This window comes from Ursus arctos, unplaced genomic scaffold (genome assembly GCF_023065955.2).
Source record: "Ursus arctos isolate Adak ecotype North America unplaced genomic scaffold, UrsArc2.0 scaffold_1, whole genome shotgun sequence".
NCBI lineage: Eukaryota > Metazoa > Chordata > Mammalia > Carnivora > Ursidae > Ursus > Ursus arctos.
The window spans coordinates 75,562,799-75,590,437 of record NW_026622763.1 but is presented as its reverse complement, the minus strand read 5'-3'; the positions used below and the strand labels follow the sequence as shown (position 1 = coordinate 75,590,437).

Here is a 27,639-nt window from a genome sequence, read left to right as displayed (position 1 = left end):
AAGATAGGGGAAGTGGGGGTGATGTGGGGCTTGGGCTCCCCAGCGTCCATTCTCCCTTCCTGAGGAAATCGTAGGTCTTCCCACACGCACCCCCCCCCCCCCGTGCTGCTGGGGAGCTGGCCACACCCCAGCTCCAGGGCTGGGATCCGATCAGTCTATACTAATTAGAACATCCTATTTGCTGCTCCCTCCCCCACTTCGGTGACTGGTTTAGTGACAAGCCCACCAGCAACCTGGGCCAATGATTTTCCAGAGCCTCGCAGAGGGTATTTTTGCGGGGACTTCCGACAAGGACACTTGTTCCACGTGGCTGCTACCTGCAGAGTGTCTCTTTTCTTCTGGACTGTGCAGGGGATGGACCTGAATCCTAGAAGCAAGGTAGCTATTTGCCACCACTCTGAACACAATGTCAGCCTAAGGAGGAAGGAGAGGTGAGCGAATCAAGAGGAATGAGCTGGAGTCCTGACCAAATTGGACCCAAGGCATACTTCGTTTGGTGGACTTTTCAGTCACTGAACCAATAAATTGTCTTTATTGTTTAAACTAGGCTGAGCTGAGGTTTATGTTTCTTGCAACCAAGGTTTCCGAACTACCACCGGTGTCTAGGATGACTGGGGTGCATACCTATTTATACGTGGGCAACGGACTGGCCGGCGCCATTGAGAGGCAGTTTTTTCCGAAGTACTTGTCATAAGAGCAACAAGTATTGTGGAGCGCTCTGTGCCACAATCCCTCAAGTTTCCGCCAAAGTCCGACAGTGAATAATACAGTGGGCATCAATTAAAAAAGCAAGCCAGGGGTCAAATGCAGCATATTTTAATTTGTTTCAAATAAAGCAATATGTGTATATATATATTTTCCAGAAAAACACCAGATGTTAAATTCTACAAAAGCGCATGTGTCTTCAGCAGATCATGTTTGTCTGATCAGTAAGAATTTTTTTTTCCAACATTAACTCTCTAAGGACAATCAAGGGACGGACATCACTGCTACAACACAGGCCGCTACTGAGCCTCTGGTCTTTAGCCACATCTCGATTTTCCTAACAAATGAGTAAATACCGCCTGGCTAAATGCTGCAATGTCCTGATGAGAAAAAGCGTCAACGGATCAAGCAAAGCCATGAAAGTTATGAAAGCAAGCTAGAGCTGATTATTAGAATTAGTAAAAATGATTAAGAGAGGATGACACAACCATGTAGGGTTTGTATATTCTGATTGACTCTCTCTTGGCAGCGAGTTGGGTCAGCACCTCGGGCAGGGAACCAAAACTGAATGAAAACTGCTTTTTTTTTTTTTTCCTCCAAGCTCAGGCCACCAATGTCACCGCTGGGACTGAGAGGACCGCAGCATCTGTGGAAACTTCTATTCTCGTGGGGCAGAGATTGCACTGTGAAACCCTAGCGACGTTACCCCGGAAAGGCCTGGCCTCCGAGTTGTCTACGGTGTGCTGCCTTCGCCGGGGCTTCTCCGAATGGGCCGGGGCCTCGGAGGTCTTTGTCCCCAAGGGGGCTTCTTGGTTTTTGGCGCCGCCTTTGTTTTTGGGACGGAAGCCGTTGTGCGGCTGTCTTCTGTGTTCATGGCGGTTGTTGCCCTTTGTCATCAAATCAGCTTCATTCCCACTGCCCTGCGGCTTGGCAGACCCATTTAGCCTGTTGTGATGGTACTGGGGAGTAAATCTTCGTCTTTGGCTAGAAGACCCATTCTGCCAGAAGAAGAAAAGAGACAGGCATTAGATGCCAACAAACCCCAGATGACATCAAGGAAACCAAATCTCTAAGCCACGGGTAAGCTTGTTCATACCCCAGAGGAATATGACAACATGCAAACGGGGTCAAGGTGATACAATCCTTAAGCTGAAAATAGTGAACTGTCTTGTACGTGGAACTCCAACAAAATTACTAATGTTGAAAGAGAGGTTTCAGAAGTCTAAGACAGACAATTCCAGAACCAAATAAACCCCATAAAGTAAGCTTAAAATAGAATGGAATGAAATGTAACACAGAGGCAGGACAATGATGATTCTCTACCACGAAAATTTCTTGGACCTTCTTTTTTTTTTTTTTTGGACCTTCTAAATAGATTATGTATATAAATGCTCATTATATATATATATATATATATAAGAAAAATGTAAAATTCTGCTTAAAATTCAGTTTGTACGTTTTCTTCTCCAAAGCAGTTGTTTCTATTTTTATCTCATAGCTTAGAAATATTATCTGGGTAAATACGAGGATGAGGTCTATCTGGTAGCTCTTGGCAGGACGTAGAGGTAACGTGTTTTTTCCGACAGGTGATTAGTTCTTCTTCTAAACTTTTTGTAGTTCTCAGCCAACGAGAGTTCTGAAGCATCATACTGGAAAACTGGCAACCTTCAACAAATCAGCAACCAAGAACATAAATGGAGGAGTAGAGAGGAAGCAACGGTCAGCATGTCTGTCCCTGTACAAGGGAAGGATTTCTGAACTCCTTCAGGTCAGTAACAGCCAACATGTGCTGAGCGCTAGTAGCGTGCCAGGCCTCACGCAAGGGACCATCTTGGGTATCATCACACTCACCCTTTAAGATAGTTGCTATTATTTGTTTCGTTTTATAGATCAGGATAATGAATTTAAGGGACTCGCCCAAGGTCTACAGTTAGAAAATGATAGAGCCATTCCCATTTCACATATGGTCTCCTGACAAGATTTATAAACAGGTTGTTCCATGAACGGAGATCTTTATTGAAAATCAAATTTCTATTATTAAAATGTGTGATTTTATGACTTATATGAAGTTCTAGGTGTGTGCTTTATGACTGGATGGTATAGGTTTAGGGAAGACCCACCTGTAATCACTCAGAACCCAGGGCAAGAATACAAAGGCAGGCCCATATACCACAGGAGTGAATATTGTCTCTTCCCTGCTCTGACTCCTTCCCACGTTGTGAGTGGGCCTTGCACACATGCATGTGGACACTCCGGCCTGCACACTTAAGCTTCGTCCTCATCCCTCACAAATAATCTTCCCCTGGACCCAGGGCTGTGCACAGTGCTAGTATGATTGGCTCTCAAGGTGCTATATCCAGGGAGGTGGTCCAAACAGACCCTGAGAGTAGGACTGGGGCCATTTGGGACTGGAATTCCAGGATCTGGAGTATTTGGAGCACTTTCCAGAAGGGTGGGTACAGATTCTGAGTCATGGCATCTCCTTGGTCTTGCTCCATAGGGAGGGCCGTGGCTGGGAGAGGGCCAGGAGGGGTTACTCCAACGCGCAGGGCTTGGTCCGAGGGCCCTTCTTGTCTGAGTCTGCAGAGTTCTGGCTTCTGTATGTAATTATATTTCCATTTAAATGAGCCATTGCCTGAAATGCTTTAATGGAAACGGTAACCGTGAGCTGAAAAAGTATCTATGTAGATCTCAATTATTTTGGCTTCTTTTGTTTTTAGAAAAGTGAAAGGGAAACCAGGACTAAATTTTAGACTACTTTTCATATGGGGTTTAATAATGGCCAAAGAACAAAAGCTGTGAAGATGTATTTAGGTGACAACTAAAACAGATCCGATTATGATCTTTAGTCCATGAAGATAGGAAATGCTCCTTGTCAAAGTGCTGTTTTAACATTGAGAAAGACATCTGGGGCCAGAGAAATGCCCGTCAGTGTCATTCATGAGAATTCTAAAAACCCTAGACCCCAGAATCCAACAGGGCACTTGCTAGAAAGCCAGGAATTTGGAATGCTTTAAAAGTCTTTTATTTGAGCTCTCTTTCTTAGAGACCATGAAAGGTGTCTTTATAGCATGCCCAACGTCTGTATCATCCAATTCCATGTCTTGTTCATTCTCTAATGATAAGGGGGAAATCACTTCTCAAGCATATAGTGGAGGAACAGAAGGAAAGAAGGATATTTATATTTTTAAGTGCTACGGCAGAGAGGAATTAATAATGTCATTTTGAAATATATTCTCTTTCCCGAAAGCCCAAAAGAAGAGACAGAAGTTTGAACTAACTTTGGCCTCTTGCTGATAAACTACACATAAATGGGAATTCAAGGATCTTAAAGAACAAATGCCAGGTTTCCTTTCGGCAAGTGTCAGCGGCCAGGTACGGAATCGTGCTCCCACGTCTGTGGGAGTCCCTTCTGCACACCAGCCGGTTACTGGGGCTGCGGGGGCGGGGGTGGCCTCAAAGGCCCAGGAAGAGCTGGCTCCTACAGGTGGACGCTAATGCCACCTCGCCCACCTGGGAACGGGCCTGTGAGATGTGGATGGAGGGACCAGGCCGGCAGGCGGGGGCGCCGGAGTCGGGCCGGGCGTCTCCTCCCGGCACCGGGGTGGGCAGCCCCCCGGAGGCAGCGGCAGCTGGCCTCCCCACGCGGGCTTACCTGCTTATTCGCGGGCACGGCCTGGTGAGAGCTGTCGGCAGCACCGGGAAGGTTGCTCGCCATTTTGGGGTTTGCGGCTTTGCCCTCGGAGGGCTTGTTGTGACCGGACGGCTTTCGGGTAAAGTGGCTCTGTTTCCCCGAGGCTGCGGCGTGGGCGGTCAGCAGGGGCAGCAGGGAGCTGCAGGGGGTTCTTGAGGAATAGCTGTTCTTTGGGTGTGTAACTGCGGCAAGAAAGCGCGTGGCGTTACGGGCTGTGCCATGAACACTCCTGCCTCAGTAACCCCTGCGCAGGTGGGAGACATTGGCAGGAGCTTCGTAAAAACATTATTTTGTTCGTTTGTTTCCTTTTAAAGATGTCATTTGAAAGGGCACTTTGGTGTTTGGGAGACCAGCAAAGTTCTGTGAGTCACTGGACTGTGATTACAGCCTGATCACCCAAGTTGGGAAGCATTTGTAGGCAAGACGACGTATCTGAGCGACTATCATATTATTCCTTAGCTTAAGAACCGCAGAAGAGAGACGGTGACCTCCCGAAGTACCCTCTCAGCCCGTGCACGGTGTATTCTGCCTCTCAGCTTCCTCCAAGCCCGCCTGCTGTCAGGTCGCTAGACCCGTGGGTGCTGCGGAGACGCAGGAGGACCAGGAGGCACGTGGACACGTGGCTCATCAGAGCCATGATGTTCTGTTGGGTGTCAGGAATTTTGTCACCCTCGGTCATGCATATTCTACGACAATGGAGCCAGGCCTGCCGGCCCCACACGTGCCCTCAAGCATTGTTCATATTCCACGAGAGCCACGTTATCTGGCCTTTTCTCAACCCCGTTTCCTACAGCTCCGCCAAAGGTCGGCACTGATTCCAACGCTAAGGTCAGTGCGACTCATCACACAGATCCCAGCGGGCTGGTCTGTTCAATGCTAATGATCCCCAGTCCCGCTGGTTTTGAAAGAGATGGTCTGGGATGGGATGCTTTCTGTGTGATGCTGCTGAATCAGGGCTGGAGGGAACCACTCAAGGATAAAGTTAGGACCTCCCTCTCACTGTTCACCAGAATTTGACTGCCGTGCTCGACAGTCAGACCTTTGAATCTTAAAACTGTTGCCAACTTTTAAAAGCAATTTTCTCTGCTACCTGTGTTGGCTCAGACTTCATCCTAGGGTTCTTCCAGAGGATTAGCAGTGACGAGTAGGGATCATAGAACATTAGAAATGGAAAGGACAGGGATGTACCTCTAGCCCCCTCATTTATAGGTAAGGTGTGACAGCCCACTGGGGACTGTCCAAACATGACTAGGGGGGATTTCAGTGACTCTTGTGCTCACTAGATTCAGTTTCATGGGGGGGGGGTGTCATTATTTCCTACAGCTCAGAGAGGACTCTTTCTGGTTCATTAGCGGTGGGTTTTCAGTGTGCTCTCAACAAAGCCCAGCTGAAAGGGGCCTTTGGAGGACGACTGTCTCCCGCAGGGGTGGCTGTCTCTCCTGTGGACACTTGGTGTTTGGTTCGGGATGGTTCCTCCCACTAGATGGCACTGGAAGTGCTCTGCAGGAAAGCAGGTGAAGGCTGCAACGACCACGCCCCCCCACCCCCAGACGGTGACAGTCACTTGGCATCGGGTCTCACTCATCACCAGGGTGAAGTGGAAACTTGCACAGACAGTTAAATGTCCAACTGTGAACCGGACTGTTTGCTTTTTTAGAGATGGGGCAAACGCTGGGGGTAGAGAATGATAAATGGGTAGTTATGTCATAAGGGAGGGAACACATAGAGAAAAAAAAAAGGAAAGTAATTGAAAAGAAATGCTGCCAGGGGGTGCCTGGTTGGCTCAGTTGGTAGAGCATGTGACTCTTGATCTCAGGGTTGTGAGTTCAAGTCCCATGTTATATGTAAAGATTACTTAAAAATAAAATAAAAAAAAAGAAATGCAGTCGGAAAATCAGATAACTGCCAAAGATATGTGAACAAGGATGCTCACAGTGGTGTTGTTTTAATGGCGAAAAAGTTGGGAGCAACCTACATGTCCACTATCAGGCGACTGGTTACATCAATTATATTTATATAAACTATGAGTTAAATATGTTGACATGGAAAATCTCAACCATGTGTTGTGAAACGATAAAAGTGAATCATATTACTATATATTATGTAGTATATAGTATAATAAATTGTAACAGGTAGTATGATGGGATATAATATATAATTTACACAAAGGAAACATGTGCATAAAAAGTGCAAAGGATAAAAAGTAATGTCATGTTCTATTTAATACAGCTCTCTAATTTTTAGACCAAGCTTCTATTTTTTTATACTCAGAGAAAAAAAAAGCACTTTCAACTTTGAAAAAAAAAAAGTGCAGCCAAATCTCAAATTTTCAGCTGACTCTGAGGTTGTGGGTAATCCACATCCCTCACCAGTCCTTCTCTTCCTCCTTGTTCTCATCCTTAAAGCCATTTCACTGTTCATTCCCACCTCCCCTGATGGGTGGGCTGGAGGAGGAGAAAAAAAGATCAGCCAATTTTGTTGCACATTAACTGCTCTAATTAAGGCTTAATAGCGAACAAGACTAAAGCTAATGGTTGAAGCGAAGTCTTTCATTATCTGCAGACTTCCCTCGGCAAGCACAGAGAACCGACCAGGGTAGAGGCTCCGGGCACCGCTGAGCAGCACGCAGACAACAGCTGGGCCCTTTACGACAAGAGCCGATTGTTCCCAGACTTGTTAGGGAGACTGGCTCTCGGTGTAACAGGTCTCTGTGGAACGAGGCTATTGGAAATCAGAGAGGCAGTTTATCTGGCGGTGCTTAAGAAAAGTTTGCAAAAGATATAGACTAGTTGACCTGTTCTGTTCTGCTTCATAAATCCTGGGGATTTACTGATGGGCAGTGGCATTTGAAGACTCTAAGTTCAAATCTTGACATTTCTAGTGACTTGTGTCATGACCTTAGATCATTAAATCTCTTTAGACCTCGCTTTAACCCCGCTGGGGGACCGCACACCTGACATTTCCGATATCAACTCCAAATAGCACCAAGCTTACTCACACAGAATTATTTAGCAAGTATGCAAAACTCACTTTCTCCACAGAGCATGATTTGGGCCTTTAGCTGTTCAATGTCACAGGAGAATCGGGCAGCTTTCCCGAGCTCTTCATCATATTTACGCTCGCTGACAAAGTGCTGGAGGAAAAAGAAGCGAAACAGGAGCCCCACAGTTATGGGAGGGACTGAGGCACAAGGCAGATTCATTCACTCAGCTCTTGGGCTGCCACTGACGCTGCTAACCAGGAGGCCAGTCATGCCAGCTCTGTTCCCGTATGGCTCCGTTAAATCAGGCTTGGTTTGACTCGTCTGGAGCACGATCACCTTCCTCTTCTGGGAGTATGTGAGGGTCTGGCCTTTCCCCTGCCCAGATCTGGAGAAAACTGATCGGGCAAAATGTGTGTCTGGACTCATGTGTTTAACCGTTAGCACCCCTCGCCCTCCTTCTAGGATGTTCTGTCCTGTTACAGATTTGGGGGTTGCATTCTGGCAGTCTTCCTAATTTGGCCAATGGCTTGCTAAGGTATTACTCCCTTGAAAGAAGATGTGTTATCCTTCCCTATCGTAATAGGGAAACAGGACGCCCCAAAAGCCTTTAGTAACTAGAAAACATTATCTTGAATGGTAGAATTTCAAGTGCTGTTAAAGGAAGTGGGAAAGAGATTATTTTTCAGTTCATTTAAAATTAAGATCTGTGTGTAGATGACAGAGTGAGAAATACAGAAAGAACTATGACTCAGTCCCTCCTGATATTGCCAGGGAGTTTACCACATGGCAAGGGAAACAGATACCACTAAACACAGTATAAAGTAGAATGTGGTAGGTGCTTGAGGAATATAAAAGAGGAAGAATTATTTCCTACTAAGGGGAATAGAGAAAGTGTTATGTGAGAGGGAGCATTTGCGCTGGAACATTAAAAGAAATGCATTGATCACTTACCAGACGTGGACCAAATTCTTAACAGATAATCTCATTTTCATCTGATCACATTACTACGAAGACAGTACTATTATTATCTCTATTTTATAGAGGGGGAATCGAGGTTCTAGGAATCTGAGAGAAAAGTAATTTACCCAAGGTCACAGGAGCTGGACTGTTTCACTCCAAAGCCTGTGCCATTAACCATTTTATGGTGAGTTGGATCTGGATAGGGAGAAATGAAACTTGGAGAATAAGCGGATGTCAACAGACCCGGAAGCTGGCAAGTTCATATTCCTCACTTGCTGTTCTAACCAGGCGGGGCATGGAGGTTGGAACATATATAATGGAGTCCAGCTGTGGATTTTATTCTGAGGGGAAGGGTAGGCCATCCTGCGGGCGACTGGATCTTCTCTGGAGTATGACTGTGGTCTTAGGGTGGATGACCAGGCTGGAGGGAGACAGTGGAGGCAGAAAGACTAGGTAGGAGGACATTGCAAGTGATTGGCTGGTAGCAACAAAGACCAGATGAGAAGGAAAGGACCATTAGGACTTCTCAGGAAGGAGGTCCTTTATCCCCAAGGGGCTCCCTTTCATGCCTAACCAGGGCAGAGGGGACTGAAGTCACTTGCCACTTTCTATCACCCCCAACCGCTCTTATGCCCAGATGAACAGACAGTCCTACTTAGAAAGTGAGTAGCAACTGTGTCCTCATAGGGCTCTAGACCCTAGAAGCTGAGCAGACGCCGAGCACGTGTGTGTGTATGTGTGTATGTTTAGTGTACTGGGGAAAAAGAAGAGGATAAGGGAAAATGTATAAACTCTAACTTCCTGTTTTGTTGTAGATATTTATTTTTGCCCTTCTGGTAATCATTTCTTTTTCTGATAACTGTATCCCAATGCACTTTCAAAGATCCACAGTGTTGGTGGGTCTGTCAGTCAAGGCCTCCCTTGGCCCAATGGAGTCTGCGATCCAAGTGGAGGCCAATCAGAATCTCTTTCTTTGGGATGTGAATCGGGTGGAGTGCCACAAAGGGTGATGACATCTGAAGGTCCCCCACTAATGGGGCCCTAAAGAGAGTCTGGTAATTGCAGCCATCTGTGTTACCCAAGTGGCTGCCTGGGTTTCTGCCTAAGTGTAGCCCGGAGTCTTCAGATCACACTTTGGTGAGCTACACTCATTCTTTCAAATTCCACTTGTTATTGAGGTTAGCCAGGGTCAGCTTCTATTGCTTGCAACTGTAGAGATCCAATAAATACATATCTGTGGGTGGTATTCTTAATAAAAGGGCAAGTCAGCTAGAAAAGGATACAGGAAAGAAGTCGCTGTGTATTGTGTAAGCTTTAGAATCCTTACTGTTCTACTAGGTTCATACTTACTGTGTGTTCACATGTGTGAGTGTTTATATATATACACCTAAATTACGTATGGTGAAAATAATATCCCCCATTCCAGCTATAATTCATGGTTGAATACATTATATTTGGGTCAGTCTCCACTGACTAAGAAAATAGCTCGTACTTCTCCTCTGTAATAATATATCCCTTCAAACCACAGTATACTTAAATACAGTGATTAGTTGGTTCTTCGCCCTTCTGTACTCTCTCGTTCAACACTGTGAAAGAGAGAGCTGGGTGCACGATGTTGGATCCTCAGAGAGCAGCACCCTCTGGATGCAAAACAAGCATAACGGGGATCAGGTCTCCGGCTCAGGGTTCAGGCTGTGATATTTGAGAACTGACCTTAATTTCTGCTCTGAGTTCAGCCAGCTGCATCTCCGCCATCTGACTGGCCAGATCAGTCAATCTCTTTAGTTCTTCAGCTTTCTTCTGACGAGCAGTCAGGATTTCCACTGCCAAATGAGAAAGAATAATACATCAGGGCCAGAGATCTAAACATATTAAATGACCTGATTTCTTGGACTCGGTTCTCCCTCCACACACTGATTGCTCTGTTGGACCATGGCTATGTTTTCCGAGCTGGTTACTGAGGTGGGTTTGCCCTTGGTGCTCATGAGCGATCACTCATTTCCGTAGGTCCTTATCCACCAGTCCCCAAATCAAACACGGTCCCTTCGGATTCACGGTACGCACACAGTCATCTTCGTTTTCCTCACTGGCGTCTGATCTCACTTACTTAATTTGGATTTTCCAACTTGTGCATTCCTCAGAACAACTATCACCAAAAAAAGACACTTAGTAAAATCCTGTCTGAATGATATTGCAAAGATAAGGAGTCCGCTAAGCAAAAACCATTCTTCTGCACGTGCTGGACTATTAAATTCTGAACAGCACCAGACCTTCTGACCTTTAACACTTACTCATTTAGAGCAACTAGCTGTGTGACTGGAGTATGACATAAAAGTTTTACTTTATTAGCTTTTTGTGAGCTAAAAACTGCCTCTGCTTTCGATACAATCCCATGTAGCTGAGCAGAGGCTGATTTGTGCCTGTAGTTTTTCAGAATACAGAGAAGCTAGTGAAAAACATGTCCCCATGATGGCTGTAAAAAGAATTTCCATCAGAACACAGACACTATCTTACTGAATGATGTCCCAGTTACCCAGTCAGATAAGAGGTCACAAAATAGTGGCCTACTATCACATGTGGCCATAGCGTACATATGTTTTGTTTGGTCCACATATTACTTTTACAAATTAATTGTCCACATTTGAAAATTAGGAGATTCCCTTTGGAAGCTGGATTTCTGTCTTCTCTTTAAATACTGGAATTTCTGGCCACAGTTGGCCAACATTCCCATGTGGCAACAACTAGCTACCCCTGAGTTGTTGCCCTTTATGGATGGAGCATGGTGCCCAGCATGCCATGGTCACTCCCTGCCCTGCTCGGCTCATTAATGTTCCCAGCCTGGCCCCTGTAGGCATCTCCAATCATGACAGAGGCTACACTTACAGTTTTTTGTGTCCACAATGCCTAGGGCAACGTGGGTGTCCAATATGTACATTTGCTGAATGAAGGATAGAATGAATGCATCAATCCATTATTTAAAAGGAATATGTGAGGCGCCTGGGTGGCACAGTCAGTTGAGTGTCTGACTCTTGGTTTCAGCTCAGGTCATGATCTCAGGGTCGTGAGATCGAGCCCCGTGTCGGGCTCTATGCTTAGCAGAGAGTCTGCTTAAGACTCTCTCTCCTCCCTCTGCCATTCTTCTCTGTGTGCGCTCTCTCTCTCTCAAATAAATAAATAAATCTTAAAAAAAAAAAAAGGTATACGCAAAGGATAGAAGTTCCTTTTCTAGAAGGACCACTGAAGCATATTTAGCACTTATACCTTTGATTATTTATATGTTTGCCATTATAATTCAACATAGGAATGGGACTAAAGTCTGCAGGATGAAAAAACAATTCTCGAGCAGGAAGTTGAAACAAAGTACTTCGCTCTTGCAAAGATAAAAAAGAAATTCTGAAGGCTTAGACTTGGTGAGCAGATAGTAAAGGGGTCAGCAGACCCTGAATGACTACACAGTTAAACAGATCTGACTTTTCTTAATGGATCATTTGTGGGACTCGTGACAATTAGGGATAATTGTACTTTTTGAGAAAAACTTGGGCATTCACACAAAAGATTCTGTAGAAATAGATATAAATGGGCCCTAAAATAGGAATGCAGGTGCAAGATCACCAATAAATTCTGAGTTTACCCTCATGCAAATGTGCATGAAAATGAATACTTTTGCATCAGCAAGTGTTGGGATGAGTTTTACATATAGTCTCATTAACATTTCAAAGCCTTTCATTATGAAAGAGCCTTAAAACTGGAGATCTAAAGCCAATATTCTGTGGGGACACTAACATTTTCACCTCAAAAACATCAATCACAGGAACAGAAAGCAAAAACAAAACCAGATCAGATCCTAAGATTCATTGATCCTAAAATTTAAAATAGAATAATAAGTTATACTTTGAAAGCACCAGCCTTTTGGAAATCTGTAGAGGGAGACCGTTTCATACAGCTTTCGTTTCCACTGCATTCAGGGCTTTATTAATGTTATTTAGGTACTTTTATAAACAGTATCTGGTATGCTGAAATTCATTTTCTCAATAGGATTTATAAATTCCTTCAAGTTTTTGGAAAACATTGGAAGCTTGCTCTTGTTCATGAACCATGGAAAATTTTAGGGCTTCTCAAATGATAATCCTTAGCCGAGGGTGGACTTAAAATCCTGGGGGGAGGAGCTGGGACACAAAGCTTGTTTCAAGCACAAAGATTCTTTGAAATCCTTTTTATTCTTTGTGAGTTCTGCATTTACCTCACACTATACCTGCGTTTCTGTTCATAGGTTTTCTTCCCACATCTCCAATAAATTTGATACTCCAAGAACACACCTATTTTGGCCTTCAGTTCCCTCAAACAGAGTCTGAGACCACAGCACTGCAACGTGCTTTGTTTCCTCATTTGTTTTTTTTTTTAAGATTTTATTTATTTATTCGACAGAGATAGAGACAGCCAGTGAGAGAGGGAACACAAGCAGGGGGAGTGGGAGAGGAAGAAGCAGGCTCATAGCAGAGGAGCCTGATGTGGGGCTCGATCCCACAATGCCGGGATCACGCCCTGAGCCGAAGGCAGGCGCTTAACCGCTGTGCCACCCAGGTTCCCCTTGTTTCCTCATTTGTAAACGTAATAATCATACTATCTTGTAGGGTTATCGTGGAACTAAATGAAATAACCTACATGACGTCATACACTAAAAAAATGCTAACCTCAAATATTAATAAAGTGAGATGTGTTCATCTAGAATATACTTCCTTTTTTGCCATTACTAATATTGGATCCCACAGCCTACAGACACTGAATTAATGACAATAATTCTCTTAACAAATATTATGAAGTGCCTACAGTCTTCTCAGCACTATGTTAGGTGCCATGACAGACAGAGGGGCTTAGGTTGTAACCGAGGTAATAAATTTTATAACATGTGCAGCAAATAGAAAACGTGGAAAGTACTCTGAAGATCACAGATGAGCCAATCTCAAGATGGTGGTTGTAAAGACAGGTCAATTCTTAGTGGATGGAAATTCAGTGGTTCCTTCTGCCTGTGGAGACGCAGGCCTGTGTCACCTGAGAGATGCTGCTTAGCTCCCTTGGCTTCCATTTTCTGGAGGTCATACGAGGAGGCTGGACTGACGCCTTCACTAGTGAGTACTTTTCCCTTTTTTTCCCTTTTTGTACACGTACTGTGTCAGGCACTGTGCTAAGTCCCTGGCATATATTTTCTCATTTTATCTTTACAATAACTATTTGAGATAGATACTACTCTCATTCCCCCTCTTCTGATAAGGAACCTTGGACTTCCAGAAGTTGAACAAAATGGCTCAAGGTCACACAGCCAGTAAATGGGTGAAACCTGGATTTGAACTTAGTCCTGCTTGCCCCAGTGCATGTAATACGACTTCCCCAGGGCTCTGGGCAGTTCTGAAACCAGGAGCTGTGGCACCTGAAGTTAGGCAAACCCTACCAACCAATCTTGCCATCTCAGCTAGGCTGAAGGCTCCCTGTGTGCAGGTCCCGAAGTTTGCCGTTTGCTGTTAAACCCAGTTTGTGACAGTGCGTAACACATACGCAAGCACACAGTAAATGTTTATTGATTGAATGAATTTTAAAAATGGAGGTGCTCTCCAGAGATGCTCCAAATCCCACAGGTCTTGGCACCTAATATTATTGTCTCAAGAAGACAGAATGAGCACGTGAAACCTGAGGTCTATTTTTAACCTTTTAGGAAGTGACGCGTGAGTAACTTTGTACTTTGGTGCTAGAGACACATTTGTCTTTGTGTTGGCTGTTCACATTTTTATCAGTAGGATATGAAACTGAAAAGAAAGAATAAGCTATACCTGAGAAACGGGGAAAATTCCAGATCATGTAGTAAGCAACTTTTCTGAAGGAATCAACAAACTTCCTAAGAATAAAATAATTTCACAATCAAAGGAATTGTGTGACTACCTAAATATTCCACAGCTGAACCCTGGGTCACATTTCATTGTATTTCAAAAAACTTGCTGTATTTGAGATTCTCACACGTTGCTTAAAATGTTTAAAAAAATTGTGTAACAAAAATACCAATAGCTATTTTTCATAAAGTGGCTATTGAATTACAGCCAAGGGCCAGGCAAGAAAAATATAAAAAGAATGATGATTCTGGTCGGATCCTTCATTCTGGTAAAAAAGAAAGGCACCACAGTCAAAGGGGAAGGAATTAGCTGGTTGGGGTGCAGACTGCCATTCATCCAATTAATAAGATAAAATTTGGGTAAGGATGAAGAATTTAAAATGCACAGGAGATAAGAATTGTAAGACTAGATCCCAGATGAAAAATACGGTCTTAGGGTTCCCATCAATGACAGCGGACTGCATTTGGTCATAAGAGAGGGCTCAGCAACCCCACCGTGGCGTGGGTCTTGTTCTACGAAGCAATCCGATCTCACTTACAACGTCCCACCCGTCCCACCTGTGAACCCCAGCCTATTTGAGAGAGTTGAAATCTGTCCTACTCTCTGTTGAATAGCTTCACGACCGCTGCACAAATTGAGAATTAGAAATAAGTATAAAGATAATACATTAATCCAACTCAGGGTATACTAATGATTTAAGGTTGTCTGAGGGTGTTTATTATTTAAACAGAGTATTTGGGACATTAAACAGTCTCATTTGTGATTTCAACTTAAAACATGTAATTGATTTTCTTTTGAGGTGTTAAGTTGGCAGCTGTCAGCAGATTTGACTGAGTTTGTAAACAGAATCGGGAGTGTTTTAATAAAACTTCACTTAGTACGTCTCTAAGTTTGAATTATTAATCTTATAAGAGCTGCTTAAAAGCTTGGAACATGTTGCTCTTAGGCTGGTGAGTTTGCCTTGTCAGGCATCTGAAGCGCTCGAAAAAAAAACCCAGACATGTTGAATTATAGGTGTAACTCTAAATGTTACGGGGAATTTAAGTAAAGTTTCAAATGGACTGTTTTTTTAGGGGAATGTAATTTGTTAAAATTGAGTTAGTTGAACCTAAGAAAGAACAAGTGAAAAGGATTGTTTAAGTAATGTAGCAAGATATATAAGTTGTGAAAGCATAAGACTGATGTTTTAAAATTTAATTCTAAATTCAATGTCATTTTAAACCGATTAACTGTAAGTAGTCCTTTATATGCCCCAAATTTTAAATAACTCAGCTGACACCTTTTCTTTGCTGAGTGCCTGCTCTGCTGTGTGCTCAGCGGGGCTGCTACTCTGTCCTGGGGCCACGTGAGGTGCCCAAGGTTTCCAGGGGCTGAATGACTTGCCTGAGGTCACAGAGCTCATTAGCCAGGACTTCAGTGTGAATTTTAGGACCTCACTCAGAATCCATCTCACCGCCAGTCGACCCATGGATTGCTGCTGACTGGGAGGCACCTAACCAAACAACCATGTGTCTACTTACTGGCTTCTTCTTTAACTTTATCCATTTCTGCCATTAATGAAACTTCTTTGTCAATGATGCTGGGAGGGGAAAAACAAAAACAAAAGCAAAGAATGCTTAATCAAAGACAAACTTTTAATAAGCACTGGAAGCAAAAGAAGAATTATTTTCATTAAACAAAATATAAAATTACCATAAATATTTCTATGTTACAATGCCAGCAGCACCCTCTGCCTTTCCAGAAAGGAGGCGACAAGGAAGGGTTGCTCCCAAGGATTTCACAGTGACATCTGCTGATTAAATCATTGTCAGCAAATCTAAAAAAAAAAGCCTTTTCAGACTTTCAGAATTGTGCTGCTTTGAATGTAAATTTGGGAGTATTTTTGCCCTATGAATTCCAAAGTTCCACAATTCTACAAAGAGTATTTGAAAAGCCGGCAGTCAGGTGATCAAGGCCTGCGGTTCTCAAATGCCTCTGTGTGTTGCTTCCCCCCTCCCCCATCCTGGCTGAGGGGCAGGGAGGTGGGCCCATCTCTGATGCAGATGGCCCTGGGACCTACTTGGGGAAACGGTCTGGGTCAATCCGTCCGTGTGTTCTATAATATGAGTCTATGCCTTCTGATGCCCCTAAGAAGCATTTCAAGTTCAAATGAACTTTTTTCCCCCCACTACATTACTTTTCGGTTGGTTCTTTGATAAAGTGTTACCTGCATAAAGTAAATAATGATCTGTCCAAAAGTTCACTTCTCTCCCATCCTGAGTTCTCCTCACAACAGAACACAGCATCAGAATTCCCTTATACAGGTGACCCTTGAACAATACCTTGAACTGTCCAGGTCCTCTTACTAAGCATTTTGCTGGGGGGGGGGGGCGGTAAACACAATACAGTACCACAAATGTATTTTCCTTATGATTTTCTCAATAACATTTTCTCTTCTCCAGCTTCCTTTATTGTAAGAATACACAATATGATATATATAACATACAAAACATGTGTTAATTGACCCTTTATGGTAACAGTAAGGCTTCTGGTCAATAGGAGGCTATAAGTTAAGTTTTGGGGAAGTCAAAATTTATATGCAGACTTTTGACTGCATGGGGGGTGGGCACCCCAACCTCCTCCCCTCCATTCCTCAAGGGCAGCTGTATATCCTTTCACAGATTTTTATGTATATATAAGCATAGATGTGAGGTGTTTTTAAATTTTCACTTCAACCATAAATATTTCAATATATATCTCAAAAAGATAATGCCTTGTTGGGACTATAACCATAGTATTACTGGAATACCTAAAAACATTAACAATAATTTAATGTTATCAGGTATCTACTCAGTGTTCAAATTCCCCTAATTGTCCCATACATATTTTTAACAGTTTGTTTGAACCAGGATCTAAATAAGTACCGTCCACGGCAATTGGTTGCTTGTCTATGAAGTCTGTTTTCATCTCCTCCCCCCCTTTGCAACTCATTTACTGAAGAAACCAGGTTGTTTGTCCTGTTAAGTTGTCCAAGGTCTGAATTTTGCTGACTGAATCTCCATGGTATTATTTAACACATTCTTTTAATTTTCCTAGGAATTTGTTATGAGATAGAGAAATCCGATTAGGTTCAGATTTGTTTTTATTTCAGGAAGGATACCTTATGTTATCTACTTCCATCAGCAGACATAGAATGACACAACAGAGTTATAAATATTCCTCTTAGGAAAAAATCAAACCTGAATGTATTCAAATTCCAACATCTCATAACAAATTTATAGGAAATACAAAGGACACCTCTATTTTTTACGATTATTAGCAGTCATTGATGACTGTTGTCTAGATAAATAGGGTTTCAAAAATGGGGATATTCAAATTCTATTACTCCTTCTTCATTTATTTACTTTGAAGTCTTCCACAAAGAGAAACTTTCCCTTATCAACTACTTGGGTTAACATGTAGTACAATTTATATAGGTAAGCAGGGCAAATGCTGATAGATCCCTTTTCAAAACGATAATTGGTTCCCTAGCATCCTTCCAAAGTAACCAGTAAGATTTTTTTCCTTGTTTGTCTAATAGTTTATGAACTCACAATTAATGTGCTTCAATACACTGCAGTAAGCATCCATAATTATTACCTCTCTGTTCCAAGAGAAGTACTTTTTTCTCCCTCCATCAGATGTACTTTTAAAACTTAAAGTGTATTTAAAATTTCTTTCCTCTTAAGAGGAGTATTTTGTAATATTCATCAAGGTCGGAAGTGTCTTTGGGATAGTCTATAGGAGCTTTGGGGCTCCTCATCCAGGTGATGGAACCTGAACACTTGGAGAGTTAGGACTGTGTGCTGAGCAGCTCAGCTCGTTCCAACCAGGAAATCCTAATGGAAAGAACTGACGTGTCCAGTGAATGGCAAATTCTCCAGAACTGGGCACTAAGCCTAATCCATCAAGTGTAGCTATCAACTGTCCCCATGACGCATATGGCTTAAGGTCACTGGGTATAATCACTTTGGCGTGACCCGCACATCAGGATACCTGTACCTTATTTATTGACATTAAATAGGTATGATGTCAATGTGTTTTAAATATAGGAAATACAGAAGAAGGAAGTCTTTCTCCCATCTTTATCCCAGTGTATTTGGCTCCCTTCCTGGAGGTCTCCACCATCACCACTTCTTGCATTTCTTTCCAGACCATCTATTCATAAACCAGCATATGTTTCTTAATCATATGAAATGCTGAGTTAAGTCAAAAGAGGCTTGTGCTCCTGTGACCATGAGGTATATTTAGCTTCTCTGTCGAGTTCCCACATGTAGCCAATATGGGCCAAGCAATTTTTTGTTTTTGTGTTTTAACAGCCCTCCCAGAGAGGGCAATGCTATGTTCGTTTAGGAAAATGAGGCTAACAGATGAGCTGTTAGAGAGACAAGGTGAGAATCTAGAAATTTGGAGTCAGGAGCCCCAATTACAACAATTGAATTCAGCTACTCTTTCTGAGAACATGTTTTGAATTTTTATCCCCAATAGAAAGAGAGGCAGAAGAGAGAGGGCAAAGAGTTAGCAAGAAGGCTGGGAATTGTGCAGGGTGAAGAGCCTGGGAGAAATCACCAGCGGTGGGGTGGGCAAAAGAACTTCTGGGAGCCAGAAGGTCTAAGGTGTACACGGTTAGGAGTGTGATGTGAGCCTTTTCCGGGACGTCCGGATCCTCACTGTGCTGGGAGTGAATGGTCTGAACGTGCACAAGTGCACACACACAGACACCGAGGAGGTGGCCGAGTTCCACATTTGGGTCAGGATGAGGCTGAACAGATGGGAAGGCAGACTGAGTGTGAGACCAGCAAGCCCACCCTCACCCCCGGAACTGGCACAAGTCTTAGGGAGTGCTTTCGACTTCCACGGGACACCAGCAGGAGTCCAAAGAACTTGGGGGCGGGGCTACTCCAGCTGAATCATGGGCGAAAGGTCATGTGAGCCTGGCGGCTAGGGTGTGCTCCATTCTCTTCACCAGCGGAGTGCAGCAGGGGGCACAGGTTCAGGGCGGCTGCACGGGAATGTGCCACAGACAGCACTCGAAATGTGGAGATGTACAAAATATTCAGCCATTGCACCAGCATTTGCTGAGTGCCTGGCCTGGGCCAGCAAGTGTGTTGGGGCAGGGCCTGCAGCTGGGGATGAAGGGCCCCTGCCATCCCCGTGGAGCTGACGGTCTTTTCAGGAAAGCGGAGATGAAGGTGAGAGGACCTGCCGAACTTACTGGGGAAAAAGCGAAAAACCAGACGGACAGGGAAGAAAATGATGATGGCAAAAAGAAATACCGCCCCCCCCCCCCCAACTGGTAGGCTTCTAATTAGAGTCTCTGGGATCTGAGAGCAGGCAAGGTATGTAACTAAAGGAAATTCATGCACAGGATAGAAGAGTGGGTGTGGTCAGCCTTTCTGAGGGTGAGCGCCAGCCAAGCCTCCCACAGTCCTCCCACCCACCCAGTTCCCAAACAAGGCCCAGACCCTGGAGGCTGGGAGCCCTGCAGCCTGTGTGTGTGTTGGGAGGGGAGAGGAGGAAGGGGCCTTTGCTAATTTCTTTACCGGCTGCAAGATCGTGGTAAATTCTTGTTGATTAAATTTGTTCACATAATTATGTGCCCGGAGAGTTTACGAGATGGACATCTGGGGTATAATACATATCCCCAGGCCCAGCACATCCTCAGCAAAGCTGGATATTCATACAGTGGTTAGTTCAGGCCTTCTGGGCTAGCAACAGGAGGGATGAAGGTTTTCACAAGAAATTGTTAACCTGCTTAATGCCCACTTGAGGATATGAAGGAGCCTGTGAAGTTGGCATCAAACCATGCTTCCATTCCTCTGGGTATTTCCACAAAAGATTGTCCTCAAGCGTCTTAGTAGTTCAAGCACTGCTATGCACGACTACTTTCAAAACTCATGTGCATAAAGGCAAGCCAGGGATCTCTGCTGAGTCCAGACCCTGGGCACAACCGATGAACTGAATGCAAACCAGGTTCGGTGCCAGCCGGAAGCAGCTCCCTTGGAGCCTCCCTCCGGATCTCAGTAAGGTACACCTGAGGGTTTCTTTGGGCCTCACTTTCAAGGGGGCAGGACTGTGGAAGGGAAGAATACCGTGGGAAGCAGACACACCAGATGACAAGGAGCTAGTAGTAAAGGCCAGTAGTAAAGGTCAGACAGCCAGGAGCCAGCATCACATCAAGCTGAGAGCCAGACCAAAGGAGGGGTCGGAGGAAAGACTGTGTCTAAAACCTTCCGGATGCCCCCAGGGCCTGGTGTCATGTCCAGCTCCACGAGCATGTTCATCGGTGCCATGTGTTAAGTCCTACTGGATCATCTAGAGGTCCTGGGCCAGATACATACACGGAGTGCGCCTCATGAAAACTGCAGGCTGGCAAGGACAGAGGGTGCTGGGCAAAACCCTGGGACGGAGGAGTTAGCAGATATGGAGGGCAGGACGGAGGGTCTTGAGAGGAATGACATCAGAGAGTTGAAGAGTCACAGAGGAATCACAGTGTCACGGACCACATTCCTACTCAGGAGTAGAAAGGTCACATGTTTGCTTTTTAGGTACACCTGTGCAGACAGATGTCAGCCTGCGTCGCTTCAAAACAAGAGCTGATCATAACTAACACATCCTGAGTGCTTACTGTGTGCCAGGCACATTAGGCAGAGCACCAGCGCCTTATTGGAATGACCTTGTTTAAGCAGGTATGAGCTTTGCTTTCTCCTCACCACAGGGCCTTGGCATGTGCCCTTCTCTCTGCTGGAAGACAACCCTCCTCCCCAACCCTGCCTTTCTTCATTTCATTAACTGTGAGTCTTCCTTCCGGTCTCTACCACATCATCACTTTTTCAGGGAAACTCTGAGTTTTAAAAACTTCTATTCAACTTTATGGTCTTAGACTATTGTGGGTTGCTTGACAAGAAACTGCTCAATAGTAACAATAGCCAAATTATGGAAAGAGCCTAAAGTCCATGGAGTGAAGAATGGATATAGAAGATACAGTGTGTGTATATATATATTCCATATATTCAGCCATCAAAAAGAATGAAATCTTACCATTTGCAACAACATGGATGGAGCGAGAGAGTACAATGCTAAGCAAAATAAGTCAGGCAGAGAAAGACAAGTACCATGTGACTTCACTCATACGTGGAATTTAAGAAACAAAACAGATGACCATAGGGGAAGAGAAAAAAAAGAGAAGGGGAAACAAACCATAAGAGACTCTTAACTATAGAGAACAAACTGCGGGTTGCTGGAGGGGAGGTGGATGGGGGTCAGCTAAATGCGTGATGGGCACTGGGTGTTACATGTAAGTGATGGGTCACCAAGTTCTACTCCTGAAACCAACATTACACTGTATGTCAACTAACCAGAATTTAAATAAAAACTTGAAACATAAAAAAATGAAAAAGAAACTGCTCAATAGTGATGAGCAGGGGAGATAACGTATTTATTTTTCTGTGGGATAACAATAATGAAACTTCTTAATTGATACACTGTAGTGCTTGCATATAAATCATGTTTAAGCAAAAATTTATATAATTTCTGCCACTGATGGAATCTAATCATTTGAGACATAAGCTTATGAATAAAAGTGCAATGATAATCACAAAACCACACAGGGTTTGGCTCAGAATCAAAACCGGTAGTTGATGATTCTGTATGCAAATTAGGGTGGTAATAAATTATTGAAATTTCTGCTTTTCCCCACTGATCATCTGCAATTCTTGGTTTTGAACATTTTTGCTTTGAAACAGTAATCCTCTGTACTTGACAGAAACACAGAACTCTTTAACTAGCCTTTCACTGACCACTAAAAGTCCCTCTTTTTTAAAATTTAAGGTTATTGATTTACTTATTTGAGAGAGAGAGAGAGAGAGAGAGAGCATGTGCAGGAGCAGGGGAGGGGTGGAGTGGGGGGAAGAGGGACAAGCCGACTTCCTGCTGAGCATGGAGCCCAACCGTCAGGTGCTTTATCTCAGGACCCTGAGATCCAGACTTGAGCCGAAATCAAGAGTCTGACGCTCAACCAACTGAGCCTCCCAGGTGCCCCCCTAGACATTCTTTAAATGTCTGGATAAAGTCCTCCGGAGGCACCAGACTTAAGACACATCGAACTTGTTCTACATAAACTGAGCTCACATAAAACCTATGCTGACCTCACATGTTTCAGATGTGCCCTTACTCCTTCCAAAAACACATCTTCTCATTTTATCTAAACTGTCTGGATAGTAAAATTTTATTCTGCTGCCATAAAAAAGCTTTTATTATTAAGGCAATAAGGTGTAAGGAAGAGATTACCATGGCAAAGCCTTTACGGTTTATTATATAGTTAATCACAGAGATAAAGTGTCATTTTATAAAAATGTTTCCACTGTCTTGATTCTTTTCTACAGAGGACTTAGAATAACAATAATAAAAAGAATCAGACAGGCACTTTAGCAGGAAGAGATTTATCATTTTCTGCTCTGTGAAGACTCTTCTTTAAACCTGAAGACTAAGACACTGGGTGACAAAACTGCCTCCTTTGGAAGCTGGGGTGAGCCACGTCAAGTCCGGTGTCCTTCATAAATAAAGAGGCTGTGATAGGAGCAGCCACAGGACTGTCTGGGGTTGATAAGCTGGGAAGCAGAACCCGCTGGTGGGTACTGAGGAATGAAAGCAGAATTTCAAAGGGAATTTCCAGAAATCAATCTGCAGCAGCAGCCAGAGTCGATGGTAAAGAGTTAAAACTAGACCACATTTCATCTCAGTGAGTTTGCCTCAGGGAGGCTGCAGTGAGAGAAATTGCCCGGGACCATCTGATCCCAGACAATCTGGCTTCAGGACCTTCTTGTGGATGAAGTGCTTCAGGTCAGAGCCTCCTTAACTCCTCAGCTGCCGAGCAGAGCAAAGCCGGTGGAGCACACGGGATGGGCAGGCCGAGCATGCCCAGCTCGCTGCAGAAGAGCCTCCTGCCCCCAGCCCGGCAGAGAGAAAGGGAGTGTGGGAATGGCTGGGGGGAAAGGGTGCCAATGAACACGAAGGTGATGTTTCAGTCTTTCTGGCCTGGACCAAATAGCATAAAGCAGGCAAATGAACGGTAAGCCATAAAGCCAGAGAGAGAGTAATGTAAAAACACTGCCCCCGCTGTGGGCTGCGCTCCTTCCTAGGGCATCAGGAGGAAGGGCTGTGAATGCCCAGAGGAGTGCCAGCTGGGCTCCCGGCAGATTCAGTGTCCAGTGGCCACCATGTATAGTATACATTTAAGGTCTACTATACTGTTACCATGGGGACCATTTCCAGTCCAGCTCCCTGAGTATCACCAGGAATTCTTGGGCTCAGGGTAAAACCCATTTCTCAACTATTGCTATTGTCAACAGAGCTTCTGTCCTGGGCCTGACAGGCACAGAGGCAGTGAGGCCGCGTCTGGTTTTCTATTCCTAGGGTCAGGAGGATTCGCAGCTCTACCACTTACAACAGGTGCCTGCAAATGGCACCTGTGATCTCACATGCTGCCAATTCCGCATTCCTCCTTTCTCTGTTCTGCTTCCTGGATGGTTGCAGAATACGTCCCCTACCCCGAAATACAGCACTACGGTGTACTGATCACTGTGAGCTGCGGGCATGTGAAAAAGAGCCAATGCAGGGCAAGGCGGTATCTGAACTCCCCTCATCTGCCTAAAGACAGAGCCTCCAAGGAACTCAGTTTTGCCAACCAGGTAAGTTTTGCCAACCAGGTAAGACTGTTGACTCCTGTCACAGGAGAGGAGCCTAGAAGTTGACACCGCACCCAGACACACTTTGTCACAAGTGATCACACCTCCCCTCTGTTCTTCTAAGGGCCCTCTCGACTTTCCTAGAATCATTTACTCTCCTCTGAGAGGCCTACGTCCTCCTGCCCCCCCCCCCCCGTCCCTGTCAAAATGGTATTTAGTTCTGAATTCTGAGCCACCTCTGGAGCTTCCTTACTTTTCCCTGGGTGTCTCCTGTGTATACCTGAGGTCCACACGTAAATAAACTTTTGTTCGTTCTTCTCTTATTAATTTGTCTTTTATTACAGGGGTCTGGGCCAAAACCTTGCAGGGTAGAGGGAAAGTTCTTTTTCCTGCCCTCCATCCCTCTCTTGTCCCCTCTGCTATACCCTGTATGCTGGTCACTGGTATCATGTGATTTGTGTGACTCCTTTTCCTTCATTTCCCATGTGATCACATCCTCCAACGTCTACCCCGGAAACATCTCTCTACTCTTCTCTACGCCCCCTCTGCCAGTTTCACTCCACACTCACTATTAAGTAGTTGGCTATGTTTCATTCTTTAGTTTTGCTGGGATTCCTGGATCTGTCACCTTCTACTCTGTACCTTTTTCCATTCGATTTTACAACCACCTGCTTCTTTTTTATAATTGGAACTCTTCTTTTCCGAATGCAGTACTGGTAACAAATTGATCTTTCTAAGCATCTCCTGAATTCCACACTGTTATTGGTAAATACAGCAAAACCCAACATACATGTCCACGGCATGTGGACTGGGCTGGGACGCAGCCCTTTGAAGGGGTGCCTAGTAATCAGGACTATCAGGGAAACGAAGCACCGGTGCCTCTAAGCATGAGTCACACTTCAAGTATAAAGCAGTTAAAACCCTCTGGCTGTCAGTGAACACAATAACGGCACTCAATTTGCCAATCAGGCTGAGCCCATTTTATTTCTCTTTCCTTTATCCGAGGTAGTATTATCTGTTAATGTTAATATCTCTTAGTTGAGTATTTTATATTGGAATCCTACAATGATTTAAACCACAGTCAATGAATATTTCATCACACTGTCTGAGGTGCACTTCTGGAATAAGACACGTGCACATCTAACATAAGGACTGACTCCCAATACTTATAAAATCCAGGAGTTCCTCAAAAAGCAAATAGTTAATTGGAAAAAAAAAACACAGGGATTCCTTCTCTTCTTGGAGTTTTAAATATGATTCAGAGTTGCAAAATCCCATAAATTCTACAAATTCCACAATACCACATGCTAAGCTGAAAAATCTATCCTCCTTGTATACCTCCATTTAGAATTTTACATATGATTTCACTTAATAATATAATTTGTCTTTACTAATTACTTCTTAGTTTTGTTTCTTTCCGTGGAGATCACTATTCATAGAAAGTAACTTAACTGCATTTCAGGTTCTATAGCTATAAAAATTATATCATCTACTCCCACCCTCTTAAAAAACACCCCAAACTAATCCTACCACTATGGAAGAGAAGGCAGACCTGTATCTGTGGATGTTAACTGTCTTACAGCACCAGGGTGCGCTTAAGGGCACTGAGTTAACATTCTTCACATTTTTATTTCATTTTACATGCGCATTAAAAAAGCTGGAAAATATAGAAAGCAGGATAAAATAAAACCAATTTCAAAATAAAACAAGGCCAAGTATCTGTTTCATACCCCAAATAGAGTCAAGCATTCATAACACTGTGGCACGTCTTTGTAATATGAGGGGTCAGGGGAGTCGTCTATGCAGAAGCCATCGCGGTTACTGAACACAAGTAAGAGAAACAGAAGCTGGAAGAGACCGATGTGGAACAAGGAGTCCCAGCAATGCTGGCCCACGTCCAGCCTGAGGTGCTGGCCTCCATGAGCCTGCTCCTGGCCTCCCGACGGGCTCTTGTGTAAGAAGGGGTGGGTGGGTGCCTGAGCTTCCTGGTTTGGGCCCTGAGGCTCTTCACCACCCAGCATCTCCCGGCTTCTTGGCTCCCGCTCCTCCTCAGCACCTGCCCTAGTCCGCTGGCTTCCCGAGTGTGTGTGTGTGTGTGTGTGTGTGTGTGTGTGTGGAAACAAATGAAATATTAAACTTCCTGTACTTACTCTTTATTTTAGAAAGCAAACTTTCCTAATTTCTGGGATACAGATTAAAAGTGATACACATATGACTTACAGACGAGATGGGGCGTGTTCAGGGTGGTATGGCCGTAGACATGTGACTTACAAATAAGTTTTTCAGTTTGAGAGCAATGTGTTCACAATTCACTTATGAATGGCATGAGACCCAGGGAACGTACTCCTCCCAGAGCACATTGTGGTCTCCCTGCTTCGGGTTGTTCGTGTTGTTTCTTCTGCAGGGAATCCTCTCTCTCCCGTCTCAGTCTGGCAATTCCTAGCCTTACTTCGGGTGCCAGTCCAATGTCGCCTCTGCGGCAGACCCTTTTCCGGCCAGCCATCCACCCTCCCAGACGTGCGCTCCCTTTTCTGGTTTTTGCCATACTGTGTCACACAGCTTGTTTCTGCCTACTCCCACTAGACCTTGGACATTTTTTGGAAGGACACCATCTTTTATCCCTCAGTAGTTCTAGCAGTGCTTCTTCAAGTGTGGTCCTTAGACCACGTATACTGGCACCCACTGTACTCGTGACATGCAGGTTCCTGGGCTCCCCCTGCACCCACAGAATCAGAGCCTCTGGGAATGGCATCCAGGTGCTCCCTGTGCATTCCAAAGTGTGAGAAGCACCAGCTCATGACACGTTCATCTCCCTACTGGAGAGGTGAATGAAGAAAGGGGAAGAGAAAGGGCATTGCAAGACGTGAGAGGGGAAGGAGGGTTGATCTGGTGGCCAGGGTCCTTTTGCCTTACTTCTCTCTCCATTAAGCAATGAACAATAAAACCTTGTGATGAGACATCCATACCGCAGAGCTGGGATCCACTGCATGCTAAACAGAAAGGTGGAGAAAGAGGACTTCTTCCCATTGTCTTGGTACAGAAAGAATGAAATTGACTAAATCCTTATCTGGAAGGAAAGAGAACCAACCTGGATGGGCCAGGCTAGAGATTTTCTAGAATAATCTGAGAAATGCATATCTTGCACCCAAAATCTTCATAAAACCCCTTGACAGTAGTACCCCGTTTTGTAGCTGAGTAGAGGTTAAGAAACTCAGCCATCTTCAGAGCTAGAATATGTGGAGAGAGATTTAAACCGTACTCTAACTCTACACAGCCTGCCTCCTAATTAAGTGGTTAATAAACCTTGGAAGATGTGACTTTTGTTAGAATACGGCTTCCAGGCAGTGGAAGAACAATGTAACTGGCATAATAAGGAATTCTGTTATACTGACTTCAGGCACAGCCTGTTCTATGATTTCTTGCTGTCCCGGCTGACAAATTGCCCAAAATGACTCCTTAGTCTCACCCTAAGAGACTACGGAGTCTCACTCTGTGTAAGTGTCATAAACAGAAATAAGTCCTAAGATCCATTCTGAAGTTGTGATCTAGGAAATTCCAGTTTGGAAACTATAACATATTTTATATTTACACTAATATATAGGAACAAATTTGTCTTATTTTCCCGGTGAAAATGGATTATACTATAAATTAACACACACACACACACACACACACTCCACATATTCTCCATCTGGGATTGTACAGATAAGAACA

At 44.2% G+C, this 27,639-nt stretch overlaps 1 protein-coding gene across 9 annotated transcripts in view; it reads right to left on the bottom strand.

Annotated features, from left to right (window-relative positions):
- Positions 1 to 800: 800 nt before the first annotated feature.
- The window catches only part of SPATS2L (spermatogenesis associated serine rich 2 like), a 160,516-nt gene continuing 133,677 nt past the window's right edge, over positions 801 to 27,639 (bottom strand). For all 9 annotated transcript variants that reach the window (XM_057303784.1, XM_026492237.4, XM_048213962.2 and 6 more), the window contains 5 exons: positions 15,742 to 15,800; positions 10,056 to 10,165; positions 7,430 to 7,532; positions 4,361 to 4,581; positions 801 to 1,703 (listed from right to left, as the gene is read on the bottom strand). In XM_057303784.1, coding sequence (XP_057159767.1) covers positions 1,308 to 1,703; positions 4,361 to 4,581; positions 7,430 to 7,532; positions 10,056 to 10,165; positions 15,742 to 15,800 — 889 coding nt within the window. In that variant the 3' untranslated portion in view covers positions 801 to 1,307. The remainder of the gene's footprint in view (positions 1,704 to 4,360; positions 4,582 to 7,429; positions 7,533 to 10,055; positions 10,166 to 15,741; positions 15,801 to 27,639) is intronic.